At 52.7% G+C, this 18,601-nt stretch overlaps 1 protein-coding gene across 1 annotated transcript in view; it reads right to left on the minus strand.

Annotated features, from left to right (window-relative positions):
- The window catches only part of GRM7 (glutamate metabotropic receptor 7), a 264,556-nt gene that overhangs the window by 43,032 nt on the left and 202,923 nt on the right, over positions 1–18,601 (minus strand). Inside the window, exon 5 of the mRNA XM_044302450.1 lies at positions 4,976–5,116. Within this exon, the coding sequence (XP_044158385.1) occupies positions 4,976–5,116 (141 nt within the window). The remainder of the gene's footprint in view (positions 1–4,975; positions 5,117–18,601) is intronic.

Here is an 18,601-nt window from a genome sequence, read left to right on the forward strand (position 1 = left end):
GCCGCCACGATGGGGTAACATTCCAGGAATGGTGATGAGCTGAGGGACTGAGGGTCGGAACTGACCTGAGGAGGCCATGGGCCAGCCAGCCACTGGGACCCGAATATGGCCGCGAAACCCCGGGATGCTGCGGCATCGGCAAACACCCTGGTGGATGACTGGGACCATGAGGGGACAAACAGGCTGACACCGTTCCAAGATAACAGAAAGCTGTCCCACATGCGTAAGTCTGCCATGGCAGCCCTGTCCAAGTGGACAATGCTGCTGGGTTCGGAGGCTGAGGGAAGGAGCGAGAGCAGCCGGGAAATGAAAGCCCTGCCCTGGGGCATGACCCTTAAGGCAAAGTTCAGCCGACCCAGGATGGACTGTAGCTCGACCTTGGTCACCTGGGACGAGGTGATGGCCCTGGCCACGACTTCCCGTATCTGGGACAGCTTTGCCTCTGGAAGCCTGGCTTCCATTTTGTCTGAGTCCAGGACAATGCCCAGGAAGGTGATGGAAGTGACCGGCCCCGCGGTCTTCCCCTGCGAAATTGGGATGGAAAGGGCGGCAAAGATCTCCAGGAGTGAGAGCAGCCCTGATGGTCGACCTAGCGGAGGTTCAATGAGGAGGAAGTCATCCAGGTAATGGATGACCGCTGGGGCGCTGCCGTGGTGGATCAGGATCCAGTGCAGGGCCTGCGCCAATTGGTCGAATAACCACGGGCTGCTTTTTGAGCCGAAGGTCAACCTGTTGGCAAAATAGAACTTGCCTTCCCACCTGATGCCATAGAACTGCCAAAGGTGAGGGGCAATGGGCAGCAGTTTGAAGGCGTCCGCAATGTCCGTTTTAGACAACCAGGCGCCTTTCCCGGCGCTAAGGATGAGGGCAATGGCCTCGTCTATGGACGCGTAGGTCATGGAAAATTCTTCCGAAGGGATGAGCGAATTGATGCTGGGGATGACAGAATCATGGGGGGCGGAGAGATCATAAATCAAACGTTTTTTATTTGAATCTTTTTTGGCCACGATGCCTATGGGACTGATCCGCCAGCGAGAAAAAGGCACCTGGTCGAAGGGGCCCAGGAGGAACCCTTTCTCCACCTCCGAATTCAGGAGTTCCTGTACAGCGGTGGGATCTGACCTGGCCGACTGCAGGTTGTCGCACTCCCAGGTGGAATGGGGTAGTGCCACCAACCCTGTGTCAAACCCGGAGCAGAGGCCAGTGATCAGGAAGTCCACGAACCCTGGCACCGGATGGTCCCGTAACAGGAGAGCCAGGAGGTCGATGTCGCAGTCGGCTAGTCATAGGCGCTTGTACCCCTTCTTGGGACATGTGGACCTGGGGTGGGCCCTGAAGCAGATGGAGCAGATGTGCAGGGCCCTGCAACCGCTAAAAACACATGCACCAAAGTTAAAGTTGTTGCAAACTTGGCTGTTGCCAAGGTAGACAATGGGTCTGCCCAGCTTATCGGTGGTGGAGGGACTGCGGGAGACCCCAGAGGGGCCAGGAATGGCCTTGTCTGGTTGGGCCGTGGCCGTTTGAGGACACCACTCAGTAGAATGGAAAATCGACTGGCAGGTCGAACAAGCGGGGGCCCGGAGGCCGGCGAAATGCTGGCAGAACAACTCCATGTCCAGTGTGGCCCAGTTGACAGAGAACTGGAACTGGGCAAGCGCGGCGGCGGCCTTGGCTGAGAAGGAGCGGTGGTAGTCATAAAAAGCTGTGCCGCCGTACTTGTGCCCCAGTCCAGTGACCCTGTGTAGATACGTGTCCAGCTCCTCCCGGCGGGCCGGGGAAGCGGAGCAGAGCACGTCTCTAAACAGGCCGAAGGCCAACACAAACTCGACGACAGAGAGCTTGCGGTTAAGACGCCCATCCTTGGCCCGAAGGACCACTGAGACCTCCCCGCAGTCAAAAGTCTTGCTGTCTGCGGCATCATGGGACGCAATCAGGATGGACGCGAGATTCACGTCCTTGCCCGCCAAGATGTCCTTCCTGATGTGGTCGGGTACCAAGTGCGCAGGAGCCACCACCGGAGCAGCCGGGAACGTACCTGGAGCCGGAAGCTGCAACAGAGGGGGATCGGAGACGGGGACCACCGCCTGGGAAGATGCCGGTGTTCTGGACTCCAAGTCCACCACCCTGGTCCTGATGTCAGCAACGGACGAGATGAGGGAATCCAAGGAGGCCTGCAACAGCACCAGGGACTGCTGGATGGCTGGAGGTGGATCTTCCCCTTCAGGAGCGCTGGACTGGGTCATCAACAGGCGGTATAACTCGGCCTTCCTGGCTGACGCTGGGTGTCTGATGCCTCTCTTGGCCAATTCCGCAATGAGCCTCGGCACAGTCCATCTTCGGAGGGCAACTGGGCCGCCTTGGCTGGAGACTGAGGTACCCGGGAGGGACAACATGTCGTCGACGTCAGAGACCTGTGACATGGCTTCAATGATGGCAGAGACCTTGCAACACCTGGAATTAAAGACAACAATACGGCCGCTGGAGAGGTCGTGGGGCCGTGCACCCCGACTAAAAAAGGTCGTGGATGAACGTAAAAGATGACGTACCTGGGAGCGTTGGGTCAACACCCTTGTCTTACCGTCAGAGGATGGACGGGAACGAAACGGCTGGACCTGGGAACTGGAAAGTTGGGAGTGACATGAGAAAAAAGCCGCGCGAGACTGGAACTATTGTGGGTGCGCATGGACACCGTGACAGAGAAGACACCTGAACGCCTCAGGCAAGGAAGGACAGTAAAGACACCTGACCGCTTCAGGGTACCTGGACGAAGAAGACACCTGAACGCTTCAGGGTGCCTGGACAGAGAAGACACCTGAACGCCTCAGGCAAGGAAGGACAGAGAGGACACCTGAACGATTCAGGGCGCCTGGACAGAGAAGACACCTGAACGCCTCAGGCAAGGAAGGACAGAGAAGATACCAGAACGCTGAGGGTACCTGGGCGGAGAAGACACCTGAACGCTTCAGGGTGCCTGGACAGAGAAGACACCTGAATGCCTCAGGCAAGGATGGACCGAGAAGACACCTGAACGCCTCAGGGTACCTGGACAGAGAAGACACCTGAATGCCTCAGGCAAGGATGGACAGAGAAGACACCTGAACGCTTCAGGGTATCTGGACAGAGAAGACACCTGAATGCCTCAGGCAAGGATGGACAGAGAAGACACCTGAACGCTTCAGGGTAGCTGGACAGAGAAGACACCTAAGTGCCTTGGCAAGGAAGGACAGAAAAGATACCAGAACGCTTCAGGGTACCTGGATGGAGCAGACACCTGGACGCCTTGGGAAAAGATGGACAGAGAAGACCCATGAACGCTTCAGGGTACCTATACCGAGAAGCCATCGGCACGCCTCAGGCAAAGATGGACCGAGAGGCCCCTGAACGCTTCAGGGAACCTGGAGAGAGAAGACACCTGAACGCCTCAGGCCAAGATGGACAGAAAGAACACCTGAACGTTTCAGGGTACCTGGAAAGAGAAGACACCTGAACGCCTCAGGCTGAGCAGGACAGAGGAGACACCTGGACGTCTCGGGTTGAGAGCGAGAACACATCCCCGTGTGCCTCCTGGGAGGCAACCCGGGATGTCGGGAGGAGGGACTGCCAGAAGCAGCCCCCGATTACCTACCTGAACCCTCAGGTATGAGTTTTCCCGCGAGCGGGCGACAGCGATTTCCTGCAGGACCTAACCTGACGTTGGGAAAGTCGGAATAAGGTACGACGGGAACCACGAACGCTACTGGCACCTGGGAAAGGAACACACATGTGAACATGGAGAGCACCAAGGCCGGAGCCCCCAGGGGCCCCGCTGGGAGGCCGTGGGTAGGCCGGGGCATGAATGACCTGGAGCGCCCCTGACCTGACCTGGACGTGTGTGACGGAACCGTGGCGTGTGCCGGCCTGGCAGGAGCGGGCCTGGGGGTGGGCATGCCGGCCCGGCACGGCGACCTGAAGGGGCAGTGGGATGTGGAGGGGATGTGGCCCGTGAATTGCCCATCTGGCCACCTGTGGCGGGCACTTCACCGCGTGCCAGGGCTCAGACCACCCAGTGTCGGTCATGACCAGGGGGCCATCCCAGGCTGGGCCTGGAGCAGGACGTGGCCCAGGCCACATGAGAGACCGGAATGTGGCCGCTGGACAGTGCGGGTGGCGGCTGCCTGAGCCCCCCGGCTGAGCAGTGGCAGCCCCACACCGGGGCGGGAGGACAGAGTGCCCGCATGCCTCCGCCCCCACCAGGGCATGATCCTTTTTTTTTTTTTATTTTTTTTTTTTTTTTGCATATGAGAAGGGACACAATTGTGACACTGTCTAAGGGGAAAGATGCCTCCGCCCACGGCAACCAACCACACCACAGCCTCCAATCTCCATGAGCAGAATTTGGAAAGACCGCCGGGCCGTGACTGGTCGCCATGGGCAACAGCCAGCCTCCCCCCCAGACAGCTCCACAATCCACCCGACTCCTTTTTGAAGCCTTGCCAATGCGCGGCGGCAGTGTCCAGTCGGATTGCCGCGAAATGACACACCTTGTGGCCGGCGGTGTGTCCCCCCCCCCCCCGCGTGCGGTCGTGAGCGGGTGCCGTGGTGCCGCGCATGCGTCCTGCCTCTCGCGAGAGGACGGGCGGCCCCGGACGGCGAAGAGGGGAGGGAGGGGTGCCCGCGGCGCCGAATGCGGGTGGAGGAGTGAGCCGGCGGACGGACATGGCCCGGCAGGCGGGAGACCGGAGCCCACCATGGGAACGCGTGGCGATACTTACCCGGGGCGCGTGCTTGCCGGAAGTGGCGTGCTTACCGGAAGTGACGATCACATGAAGTGCGGTGGCGGACGCGGTGAAGGTGAGCTGTGCAGGGGGGTTTAAGTAGGGGGACCTGGCCCCTCCCACAACAACAGGCAGCCTTAACTATTTGTGAGGCACCAAAAGTCAAGGGAGGGTGAATACTTTTGCAAGGCACTGTAGATATAGACCCCCTCCCCATTTACCTGTACACTTGCGGTCGGTGTCCTCCTTCTTGGAGCCAGTAATGGTCAGTTTGCAATTAAAGTTCTCCTCCCAATATTCTGCGAACCAGACGTTCCTCCGGTTGTTCTCCAGCGTCCGGGAGGTGAAGTAGGCATCAAAACCTGGTGAAAGCAACCACATCATCAAGGTGATCACTAGAATCCCCTGAACAAATACATTATCCCCCCACTCTATATTTGTTTCTGTTTTTTTTTTTGTTCATCTTCAAGCTCCTGGGCAGTAATCAAATTAGAGATTTGCAGTGTAAACTGACACGTGTTAGGCTGGGTTCACACCTGAGCGTTTTACAGCGCGTTCCTACGCGCTGTAAAACGATCAACAAGGAGAAACCAATGCTTCCCTATCGGCATGGTTCTCACCTGAGCGTTTTACAGCGCGTACGATCGCGCTGTAAAACGCCCGATGCCCCAAGAAGTACATGAGCTTCTTTGAGGCGTCTTGTCGCGCGTTCCCGTACATAGACTTTCGGGAACGCGCGACAATGGGCGTTCGCTTGTCTCTGTATGCGCGATTGCAAATGCCTGTACAATCGCACATACAGAGCGCTCCATCGCGAACGCTCAGGTGTGAACCCAGCGTAACACAAGAGAGACTGGGCTGTGCAGAGATGTTTGTCCTCCGGGGTCTGTGGCTTATGGCTGCCCCTGGATCTCTGCAGTTTGTAGGCTGCTGATTGCGGCTGTCTGGGCCTGTTCAGCTACGAGAGGCGAGACGTAAAGAGCAGCCATGTCGCTCTCATCCTTCCCTGTTTTTCGGATGAATACTTAATTACACAACTGCATCATTAACAGTTGCCAATCAGGATTAATTAGGAGCTTTTCAGTTTCCAACGTCTATTTCAAATATTTGCATAGTGCCGCCATCGTGTGCGGAATTTATCGTTGTTCTGTTCTGGAATTATTCATGGCAACTTTTTAATTAAACTGTACATCAGGTATGAGTGGCTGCGGCGCTCCAATCTGTTCCTGAACTACAACTCCCATGATCTTTAGGGCGCCGGAGGCGACTGTCACTGCCCCAGCTGTGGCTGGCCGGACACCATGATAAATTCCTCCTGGACTGCAGGTTTTGACCAGTAAATATCCGTCCTCGAGTCGTCCTCTTCTCTAAAGCTGTTGCAAAATATATTCAGCTGGTTGTATCTCCCCCTGGGAAAGCTGTGTGACGACCAACATGGCCGCCATTTCAGCCGACAACCAACGTCCTACATGGCTGAATATAGGCCTCAGTATAAACTCATGCAGCCTCCCTCCCACAACCAGGCTGGCCAGGAGCCGTAAGACTATGTTCACACGTGGCATTATTGCCGTTTTCCCTCTGTTTGCTGTAGCAGTGATGTTGCTATGGACAGCACAATGGGGGACAAAAGAAATACCATAGGTCACCTGATCAGTGGTCTCCTCCGCTAACGATTGCCAGGAAGGAACGCTACCTACCCAACAATCGCCTGCAGAATCGGGCTGTATAATAGAGCCTTAGGGTCCATTCACACAACTGTAAAAAAACGGAAAGGAAACAGAATTTTTTTTTGTGTGTGCAAGAGGCCTAAGGCATTGATTATAATATGCTATTCTATTAGATTGCTGAACATTATCCTGACTGTTGCACTCACAGAGGATTACCTGGACTGGATGCAAGTGCAACACACCCTCAGCTGTGAGAAGTATTTGATCTGTACAGGTTTTCATCCTCTGACTGTAGCCAAGGATATTCCCATTCACTGGCAGCACACAGAGATCTTGGAAGTGATAAGAAATTGAAACACACTGGGCAGGGGCATACATAAAAATTAATCGGCCCCATAGCAAGAATGTGAATTGGGCCCCCATGTCCGTATGCACCAGATCAAGCACTATCGAACAGCGAATGTTACTAGGACAGATGTGAACCAAGCCTAATATAAACTTCAGCTGCTGAAGACCATCATAATAGTGATTAGAGAACTACAAGTCTCATCATGATCAGTTTAAGTCTGTTTCACACTGCCGGCAGTAGTTCCAGCAGAGTACAACCTACCGTGGCCCTCTGGGTACAATGGGGCCGGCGGGCACTCTGATTACCTCTAGCCAGGGCCGTCTTTAACTCGAGGCAAAAGGGGCAGCTGCCCTGGGCCCAGTTGCTCCTGGGGGTCCCAAGGCAGCTGCCTCTTGAGCCCCGCTGGCCACTGCCCAATTATTTTTCGTCCCATAAGACGCACTTTCCCCCCAACAGTGGTGGGGGGGGGGGGGAATGCACCTGCGTCTTATGGGGTGAATACTAATCAGCGTTTCCATTATGTAAGCGCTGATTAGTACCGGAGGATCGGGAAGCGGTGAAAGCTCTTTACTCACCTGGTCCTCGGCTGTCGGCAGTGCAGTGGCTGCGCACAGCATAACCTCACGCTGTGCGCAGCCTTCACAGACGACAGCCAAGGACCAGGAAGAAGAGAGATGGCGGCGTCCAGGAGCAGGAGAGGTAAGTTGTTTATTTATTTTATTTGCGCTGATGGCTGGGGGCTGATATATAGCATTGGGGGCTGATACATGAGCGTGGGGGCTGATATATAGCATTGGGGGCTGATATGAGGTCTGATTTAGGGTCTTATTAACATTGGGGGTCTGATTGGGGCTGTCATCTGAGGTCTGATTAACATTGCTGGTCTGACCTGAGGTGTAATGGAAAATATTTTTTTCTTATTGTCCTCATCTAAAACCTAGGTGCGTCTTATGGGCCGGTGTGTCTTATAGGGCTAAAAATATGGTACTTGCTTGCTCATCCTCCTCCTTTGCATACGCTGCGCGCCGTGACGTCACGCGGAGGCACTGCAATGCTAGGGTGAGCGGAGCTCTGGTCTCCTTCCTTCCTGCAGAGCGGTGCCCACTTCCAGCCTGAGCCCAGCTGCCCAGAGCACTGATCCTGAGCCGCTGGAGTCTTCAGAACTGGAAGTATTTACAGTCATTCACTGTAAGCTATATTATATATATATTGTATTTTTTTTTTTTTTTGTGTGTGTTGTGGTGGAGGGCGTGACTGCCTGCTAAGGTGTGGGAAGGCGGGATCCAGGGGCCCAAGTAAATTCTTGCCCAGGGTCCAATCAATATTAAAGACGGCCCTGCCTCTAGCAAAGCTGGATCCAGAATGCTCTGGCGGGTTGCAACTACTGCCGACAGTGTAAAACAGGTGAAAATCAGTGAACAATACATGGAGAGGTAAAAGAGGATAGAACTACAACTCCCAGCATGGCCAGGCTGTTATTATACAGCCCCAGTGGATATTATAGGAGGAGAGAACTACAACTCCCAGCATGCCCAGACTGTTAGTAGGAAATCACATGGAGAGGGGTACAGTAGGACAATACTACAACTCCCAGTATTAGGATGTTATAGGCTCTCCCAGGACACCACTCACCTCTCCTCCAGGCACAGCACAAAAGCTCCTCCCATTATAGTTTCACTACATTTTCCTCTCCAGCTCCCTGCCTTGGTCACATGATGATGACATCATCGCAGGTCCTTCTGCACAGCATGCAAGGATTTCACAGCTAGCTATGTAAGTGTAATTGTGGGTGGGGCTTTTCTGCAGGGTCGGGCCCCCTTCCTCCAGGGGCCCCATAGCTGCTGCGTGGTCTTCCTCCATTAGAGGTACGTCACTGACATTGGGGGACATTTACTAAGGTGTTTGCACCTGTTTTTAGTTAAAAAAAAATGCTGTTGTAGACAGTCTTATTTTTTTTGTCGCTTTTACTACTGAAATTGAGCCTGCTTTGGAGGCTTTTGATTTTCTAGACTAATTCATAGGTTTTCTTACTTTTGCTACTTTTTAAAATCTTTTCATATAGGTGCATCTTTTTTTGCGTCTGAATTTGTCTAAAAAAACTGTCTAATTTCTACTTCTTTTTATTGTATTAAAAGTTGCGCCTTCCGGGAGACATGCAACTTTTTTCTAAGATGGGACTTTTTCTAAGCGCATACTAATTAGACCAGGCCAAGTGAATATGAAGCTGTTGTACTGAAACACAACCAACAGAGGTCAGACTAACAGCAATGTGCCAAGTCTAATTCATCAGCGGATGTCCTTTTCGGTAAAAAGAAGAATGACATACGCAGTCTAATTTTATGGCCCAAAACAGGGGAGCTTGATAAATGTGCTCCATTGTCTATTAGAATGTTAGAGAACTTTATATTTTGCAACAATGTTGCTTTATTTACATAAGTCTAGAGAGTTCCTTTAAATATTTCCTGTGTGAAGCCGCCTGATTTGATTTTCACATATTCTTTAAATTTAGCAATATCCGCACACAATATTCACGTCAACTCTGCAGATTTTGGGGTAACTGGCAGATGACGACCGGAAGAGGAGACTCTATTTATAACCTATTTACCGTCAGTGACACATATGGACACATGTCGCCACTTTGTGCACGTTTGTTTGCTTTGTCCTTGTGTCAGGTTTGCCATGTTTAGGCAAAGATGGCGCCCATGCTGCTACTCACCTACTACTGAGGTATAACAGGGAAGATGTTGGTGGCAGCATGCATCGTACGCTCATTTACGTAGACCACTCCCTCAACATACTGCCCGTGATTGAGAAAGAGTGCACAGGACCTCTTTATCAGACCCCAAAAATAATTCACCCGGGGCAAGTAAGTCTGGTAAATCCCATAATCCATCACTTGTCCTGGCCCAGACCTAAAAAGTAATAGTGCCCCCTACCTGTTAGTGACATCATCCTGCCGGACACGTGATACCCCTATGGGTTGAGGGTTGGCGGCACTGGAGCCGAGTGATGTAACTGGAAGTGACTGGGTCCCACAACAAATCTTTGAACGCCCCTCTCCCCCGGAACCCCTTCTTCTGTGCAGTTAATCAGGACCGCTCTCTCAGAACAGGCCGACCGTTTCTTACACGTATATACTGTATGTCATGTCACTGTATATTATGTCATTGTATCATACTGTTGTGGGGGCCCTGACAATAAAATCTTTCAGTCCTCCTCCCAGGTGGGCCCCTTCTGAGTTTGGGCCCCGTAGCAGCCGCGTCTCCTGCTTCTACTATCGCTATGCCCCTGCCTGAACCCTTGTATTGCTTCTGCATGGTTCCAATTGCCCACTAATATAGTTGCTGAGCCCCTCAGTGAGGACCCCAATAAGTGGGCGCAGTGCAAACATACCCCAAAACTTATCCACATTTAGAACACTGGGGGAGATTTAAGCTGCATGCACCAGAATTCTGGATTCATCTGCGCCAATAAAACTGGTGCACGCGCTTTGCATCATATTCCTTACGTGTTTTAGGATTGCTGGAGAGTAAGATTCGCCAAATGTAAAATAAATTTGGCACATCCTCTGGCAGTCCGCATGCCAGAAAAAGCTAATCTACGCGAACTATGTCACAACCAATGGGGCATAAAAATGATGCCTAAATGTTGGACTTTTATACTCCTGAATACTGGCGCACACTTCTTCGCTGGTTTTCCACCGTCCACAGGATTAGTACATCTGCTCCAGTGTCTGGTGGAGTATAACAATAATATACAGCTGTAGAGGAGCAGAGAGCTGTGCTGAGGGGACACCTGTATATTTTGGTCTGTTGCATGGTCCATGGGCGCTGTGATTTGTCTGAATCACAGTGATGTCTGTGGCTTGTAGAAATCTCTCCACAGGAGGCAGCACTTAACACGTTGATGTCATCCTCAGGTTGTGTCCCTGTGGTGTCTGCATTCTATCCTGTCCCCGGGGAAGATGGTTCTTGGCTGATAAATATTTCAGACAGGTGAATTTATCTGCAGTGTGAGGTTCAGCAGGAGGGAGCTGAGTGCGCAGAACGTCCCCGCAACAATGCCAAGTGCCGTCTGTAGAGCCAGCCATCTGTGCCGCTCCGGACATAGAAAGAGGGAGTATGTCAGTGTGCAACCCTCAGAGGATGATGACAGCATGAAAGTCACAGAGGAAACAAAGCGGGGTCCTCCGTACAAAAAAGGGGGGAGAGAGGGCGCAGAATGTCACTTTTTTTGCAAAATGCATTATTCTCCAGAGCTGCACTCACTATTCTGCTGGTGCAGTCACTGTGTACATACATTACCGATCCTGTACTGATCCTGAGTTACATCCTGTATTATACTCCAGAGCTGCACTCACTATTCTGCTGGTGCAGTCACTGTGTACATACATTACTTATCCTGTACTGATCCTGAGTTACATCCTGTATTATACTCCAGAGCTGCACTCACTATTCTGCTGGTGCAGTCACTGTGTACATACATTACTTATCCTGTACTGATCCTGAATTACACCCTGTATTATACTCCAGAGCTGCACTCACTATTCTGCTGGTGCAGTCACTGTGTACATACATTACTTATCCTGTACTGACCCTGAGTTACATCCTGTATTATACTCCAGAGCTGCACTCACTATTCTGCTGGTGGAGTCACTGTGTTCATACATTACTTACCCTGTACTGATCCTGAGTTACATCCTGTATTTCTTTTATTAAAATTTTAAAACAAACAGATAAATAAATATATAAAACAGAGACCAAACCAACCATACAGGACATGATGCTCCTCAGCGCGGCGCAGACAGCACCGGTCCAGCCCACTCGCCACAGAACACCAGCTATGTACAATATTTACAATATCTATGTACATGTACTAACCTTCCTGATCCGGTTGCACCTACCTACACTTAACAAATACAGAAGTTAAACTTACAAAAAGCCCACCCACCACCACCCCAATGCAACACACAATTTTTTATTTTTTTTTATATTATATATATATATATTTTTTTTTTTTTTTTTTTTTTTTTTGGGTCCCTGAGCTGGTCCCGCATCCCATGCCCCCAGTACATGATAATAGACGTCCATGAACCAGCCCAGGATTTTCTTATATGTCCCAAAGTCCCCAATGTTCCATGGAACCCTCCCCCCATTTACCCACCACCCAACCTAACACTACACCCGACAACTCAACCTATACAAATATACAAATATATATAGACATAAAGACATATAAACTACATTACATAGTACATTACATAGTAGACCTTAACCTCACCACCCACCGTGAGGCTTTTCAGCCACACACAACCCATTAAAGCCCAAGTTTGGCGCCTGCAAGCCCTATGTCCTCATACAGCCCTATGTCCTCATACAGCCACTAAAACAAAACAAAAATCTACAGTGTCAGCTTCAGCCCACCACCGGGAGGGGAGACAACAGGCTAGGGTACCCTAAAGGCAAAACCCCTCCAGAGGAGAGAGGCTCTACCCGCCCCCAACCTCTCGTACTCCAGAGAGCGCACCTTCACCAGGTCTCCGAGAATGTTCCTAACCACCTCATCCTCGGGGAGGATTTTGCGTTGCGTCGAAACTAAACACCGTGCATGCCACGTGTAGTACCTGACCACTGAGCTGACTAGGAATAAAGTGCAAAGGTCCCTACCACCCAGGTGTCTGAATGCTCCATAGGCCCATTCCGCATAGGAGAGAGTGACCAGCCTAGGCCAGCCAATGGAGGTCCCCACCCTGGTGTAAACCTCTGTGTTAAAGGGACAATGAAGCAGGAAGTGGTCCATGCTTTCCAGCACACCACCGCACTCCTCACGGGGACACCCCCTGTCCTCAGAGCTCCTACACTTCAGATTGTCCCTCACACACAGTTTCCCATGGAAGCAGCGCCAAGTCAAGTCAAAGAACTTCAAGGGGATCCTATTGGAATTTAAAAGCCGTAACCCAACCCTCAGATCCCGACCTGGGCAGTCCCTGAGGGCCAGAGGTTTCTGGAAATGGGTCAACAGAACCCTCTGGTCAAGGAGTCTCCTTGACTGAGTCCTGATTTCCCACATCCCCAGACCCCACCGACGTAATACCTTCAGAACCAGGGCAGCATAAGCCGGGAGATGCCCATGTGGTGTGCGGAGATCCTTCACTTGCCCCCCTGTCTCCCATTCCTGGAAGAAAGGCCGAAACCATCCCCGACAGGAGGCTACCCACAGAGGAGCCCTCTCTTGCCAGAGGTTCGAGAGATTAATCTTAATAAAGGTGTTCACCAGGAACACCACAGGGTTGACCATACCCAACCCTCCTAGTCTCCTCGTACGGTAAGTAACCTCCCTCTTGACAAGGTTCAGTCTGTTTCCCCATAACATCTGGAAGAACAGACTGTAGACCCGAGTCCAGAAAGGTTCCGGCAAGACGCACACACTGCCCAGATATAACAGCAAAGGGATCAGGTAGGTTTTGATAATGTTCACCCTTTCCCTGAGGGTTAAAGACCAACCCTTCCACTGGTCCACCTTCTGAGCGGCAATCTTAAGCCTGCTATCCCAGTTTTGATGGGGGTAATCCCCCTGGCCAAATTCAATGCCGAGGACTTTTGTAGATTCCTGGGGCTCTGGAAGGGTGTCCGGGAGATCAAAACCAGGATCTCCACCTCCCAGCCAGAGACTCTCACACTTATCTCGGTTGATCTTGGACCCAGATGACTCTGAGTAGCGCTCTACCTCAGACAGTACCCACTCTGCCTCCCCTCTCGAAGACACAAAGATAGTTACGTCATCAGCATACGCCACCACCCTCAGTGTAGTCTCCGGAGCCGCCCGGTCCATCCCGATGCCCGCCAACGGCCCACAATCAACCCCTCTAAGGAAGGGATCGATCGCGAACACGTACAAAAGCGGGCTCAGAGGACAACCCTGGCGAACCCCAGATCCCACCCCAAAAGGACGCCCAATCCAACCATTCACAAGCGGGAAACTCTCTGCCCCTGCATACAAGGTCTTAAGCCAATCAACAAACCCCCCGGGCAGGCCATATCTCAGAAGGACAGACCAGAGGTACTCGTGGTTAACACGATCAAATGCTTTTGCCTGATCCAAGGACAGCATGTACCCCTTCCAGTGACCTGCCCTGCCCTGCTCCACGGCCTCCCGGACACTGAGCACAGCACTAAAAGTACTGTGGCCGGGAACAGAGCAATGCTGGGCCCCAGAAAGGAGCTGGGGTGCAAACTTCACCAGCCGATTAAATAGCACCTTTGCCAAAATCTTTCTGTCCACACCGAGGAGCGCTATGGGACGCCAATTCTCAATGTGGAAAGGATCTTTACCCTTTGACAGGATGATCAGGGCCGACCTCCTCATTGACTTTGGTAGAGTACCCGAGGAGAGACACTCATTTAATACCTCAGTCAAGAGGGGAACTAAGGTGTCCTTAAAGGTCTTGTAAAACTCAGATGTTAAGCCATCCGGACCAGGTGATTTTTTGGGAGCAAGCCCCTCAATCACCAGACTGACTTCCTCTTCACTGATCATTTCCGTCAAACCGTCAAGAGAGGGGTCTACCCCTGGTTCAGGGACAGTTTCAGTCAGGAAAGCCGATATCTTATCACGATCAAGATCCCTCCTTGCCATGAGATGTGAGTAAAAGGATCTGACAACCTCCAGGATCCCTGATCTGGACCTTCTCAGAGAACCCGTACTATCAATCAGTCCTGACACAATCTTACTACTCACTGACATCCTGCAGTTTTTGTAAGGGTCGGGCGAGCGGTATTTCCCGTAATCCCTCTCAAAAACCAAAGATGCGTGCCTATCGTACTGACACCTCATAAGCAAAGACTTCACTCTGGAGATCTCCTCACGGCTACCCCCAGTCGAGACAAGACGTTCGAGTTTCCTCCTCAGGCCCTGATACAGGCGATACTTACTCAGACTCCTGAGGCTCGAGAGCTGGCGGAAGAATCTCCCCACCCTTTCCTTGAAGATCTCCCACCACTCAGACTTACTGCCGCAGAGATCCAGCAATGGTACCTGGCTCTGAACGAAATCCTCAAAGGACTGTCTTATCTCCGCTTCTTCCAAGAGAGACGAATTGAGCCTCCAGTAGCCCCTTCCCATTCGGGGGGTCTCTGCAACATTCAGAGAAAACAAAATCATACAGTGGTCGGAGAACTCCACCTCCACAGCGGACACGGCTGAAGAGACGGCTTCCTCCTTTAAATAAAACCTGTCTATTCTAGACCTACAACTAGCCCTATGATAGGTGAACCCCGGGTGGCCTGGGGTGTGCCGGATGTGGACATCCACCAGACGAGCCTCACTAGCTATTTTATTAAGCGCAATGCTGTCGTAAGTCAGCTTGTCCCTGGAACCTCCCCTATCCTGGGGCCTCGTGACAGTATTGAAGTCCCCTCCAAAGACCACCTGCCGACTTGTAAAAAGATAGGGCTTGATCCTCATGAAGAGACACTTACGGTCCCACTTGGACTGGGGACCATAGATGTTAATTAGACGAAGTTCTTGTCCCCTCATGAGGACATCCAGGATCAGGCACCTCCCCATTTCTAATTCAATAACCCGTCGGCATTCTACCGGTGCAGTAAAAAGGACTGCCACCCCGCTATACGGCTCGGCCGCAAGAGACCAGTAGGAGGATCCGCGTCGCCACTCCCTTTTAGCTTTAAATACAGATGCCAAATCTGGCAGCCTGGTCTCCTGCAAAAACAAAATGTCAGCTTCAACCCGGCTGAAAAAATCAAAGGCCGCAAATCTAGCCGTATCTGACTTAATGCTGGCGACATTAATGGACGCCAGCGTCAACGGAGTGAGTGCCGCCATCATGGGTGATTGAATTAGATGGCTTTCTTTTCCCACTGCCCCCACCAACTTTTTCATCAGATGATGGCTTACCCCTCTTCAAACAAACAGATGTGTCCATTTCACCTCTGCCCTTGTGCTCTGACTCCAAGCCAGCCCCCACCCCTGAGGACATGTTTTCCCCAGTAGAAGGAGGCTCGGCGTCCCCCGCAGGCCCAGGTGTCACCGCGACTCCCGAAACCTCCCCACCGGCTCCCTCCCCTGAGGAGGGGGAGGTGTCACCAATGGCTTGGAACCGGTTTGAGAGACTAATCAGAGGGGGGTTGGTTGTACCTTCCTTTGGCATCTGGCGGGTGGGAGAAGATCTTAAATCTCCCTTTTTCCCTGTACGTTTATTACCCTGCTTTTGCCATCCCCCACTTCCCCCGTCATGGGGGGATAATGAGGAGATGGCACCTTCCTCTTCCTGGATCCTCCTAATTTCCTCATCCAGCTCACTGTCCCTTTGGGCCTCAGCAGTAGCAGCAGTCTCAGGGGTGAGATCAGGGGTCATCCCAGCTTCCCCAGTTGCCTGAGGTTCCCGGGATTCACCCATCTCCCTCTCCCTTCGGCGATTTTCCTGACGCCTCAGTTGGGCAGGCGTCTTTTGCTTACTTTTCTTCCCTGGCCCCTCTGTTCCTTCACTTCTGCCAGCCCCTGCCCCAGTAGAATTGGCCTCACGGCTTCCTCCCGCCGGGGCATTGACCGCATTGGCAAAGGAATGAGGGCAGCGACTGAATGGGTGACCTAAGTCACCACACAGGTGACACCTAATCTCTGCACATGATGCAGCGAGGTGGCCAATCTCCCCACACAGCGCGCACTTCTGTACAGTGCAGTTAGCACTGAAGTGTGTGGGGCTGCCGCATCTGTGACAGAGCTTCGGCTGACCCTGGTAGAAAATCTGGATGCGATCCCTTCCAAGGAAGGTGGCAGATGGTATGTGAGTAACTGTGTTTCCTAAAAGCCTAAGTTTTACCATGAACGTCCAGGCCCCAGACCAGATGCCATGTTCATCCCTGTTCTTCTTGGGAACCTCCACCACCTCCCCATATCGGCCGAGCCACGTCATGATGTCAATACACGAGAGTGACTCGTTACGGGTTAGAACGGTCACCCTCTTCACATTGTTCTGACGAGACACTGCCTGGACGGCAAAATCTCGCCAGCTGGGCTCGTCCTTTGCCATCTCATAGTTCGACCAGAAGAGCTCAAGTCCCTCCGGCCGAACAAAGCTGACATCGAACTCAGGGGTCCCATAGGGATGTATCAAGGCGTAGATGTCTGTCGCCTTGAAGCCCATCTTTAGAAGGAGCTCAACAACTTCTGATCTTGAAGGACATGTATCACTGCCCCTCCACCTCAGACGGACCACATTCCTACGGAGAGCACCCTGCCCAGCTGTCGGGAGGGACCACGTGGTCTCCCCGCTCCTTTGCTCTCGGAAGGCTGAGAGGCCATGCCTATCTATCCAAAAGGATAGATCAACCTCCCTCCCCTCTACATTGATTGTGCTCTCCCCTCTCTTTAGAGCCTCCAGAAGACGCCGCTGCAAAACGCCGTCCCCAGAGCCAGAGGACAAGGAGGGTCCCCTACTCACCCCGGCCGTGACAGTAGCAAAACTGCGCACAGGGGCTGCCACAGCCGGGGGGGCAACCGGACCAGGTTCCACACCCTCCCCGCTTACCAAAGACCCTCCACCACCCACTTCCATATCTTCCATCCCCAAACCAGCCTTACTTACAACAGATTCTGCGACCTCCCTTCCTTCCCTCCTAACACCATTCACTCCACCATCCAAACCCCCAGACATATTTTTATTAAAAATAATTTTCTGCCCCCCACCTGCTCCCTCACTCATACTGGCTGAACCGGTGTGTTTTGGTGTAATTATTGGTACCTCAGCATCACTGGGCCCTGGGGTCGGAGCTGCCCCCAAAAGACAGACCACAGCCCCAACCCCACTTTTATCATTGCCCTCCGCTTCCTCAGTACTACCATTTACAACTTTTGGGCGCCGCTGATCCATTACCGGGCGCCGCTGATCCAAACGCTGCTGATCTGTTCTTTCATGGCGCCGCTCATCTGGACCAGCAGCGCCAATACAAAACAAAGGCTTTGGCCTCAGTTCTTGACCTTCATTGGGAGGCGTAACCGTCATAGCTCCGACAGCTCCTTCATGCCTCTGCTGGCCCGAGGGAACAGCGTCATCAGCGGTTGGAGCCATCGGAGCTCCTGCAGCCATCTGTGGCGTGGAGCCACCCCCTCCTCCCATCAGGGAGCAAACTCCAGCGCCAGAGATTTTTCTCTCATCCTCCGCAGTAACCTTCCTGTCCGGCTTTTCAGCCGGTGTCGCACCAGCTCCATCCCCGTTACTGCAAACAGAGACGGAGCTCACCACCATATCGGATACCTCGCTCTCCCCTCTCTCCTGCACCGAGTCCACTGCAGGACACGGGCTGGGCTGAGAAGAGGGGCTAATACAGTGAGCCGGCCCTGCGGTCGACCCGGGGGTCCCAGGGAGGGGGGTGTATACATATCTTACCTGCTCCTGGAGCTTGGTCTTCTTAGCCTTTTTCTTTCCTTCCCCAGGCGTCTCCGGTGGCAACTCATCACCAAAGCATAAGTCCTGGAAACGCACTGGGGACTCCAGGAGCTGGATCTCCTCCACTAGGGCCCCTCCCGGGCTGCAGGTCTCATACTCATCCCCCGAGCCGCAGCTGGGTGACCTTGCTATTTGGCGTGCAGGGGGCCCACTGTACGGAATCTGCTCCTGCAGGCTGCCAGGTGGATCTTGCTGGTCATCATCATCATCCTCCTCCTGCACGACTGGTTCCTTCTCCACCTGGCTGTCAGGCTGCTGCCCCATCTGCCCCTTCTCCTCCGCCATCTTCCGAAAACGTTCCTCGTTTAGGAGTTTTTCCTTAAACGGGCCGCTTTTATCTCGGAGTACAGTCCGCCTTTGCTCAATC

This window comes from Bufo gargarizans, chromosome 7 (assembly GCF_014858855.1).
Source record: "Bufo gargarizans isolate SCDJY-AF-19 chromosome 7, ASM1485885v1, whole genome shotgun sequence".
Classification (NCBI taxonomy): Eukaryota; Metazoa; Chordata; class Amphibia; order Anura; family Bufonidae; genus Bufo; species Bufo gargarizans.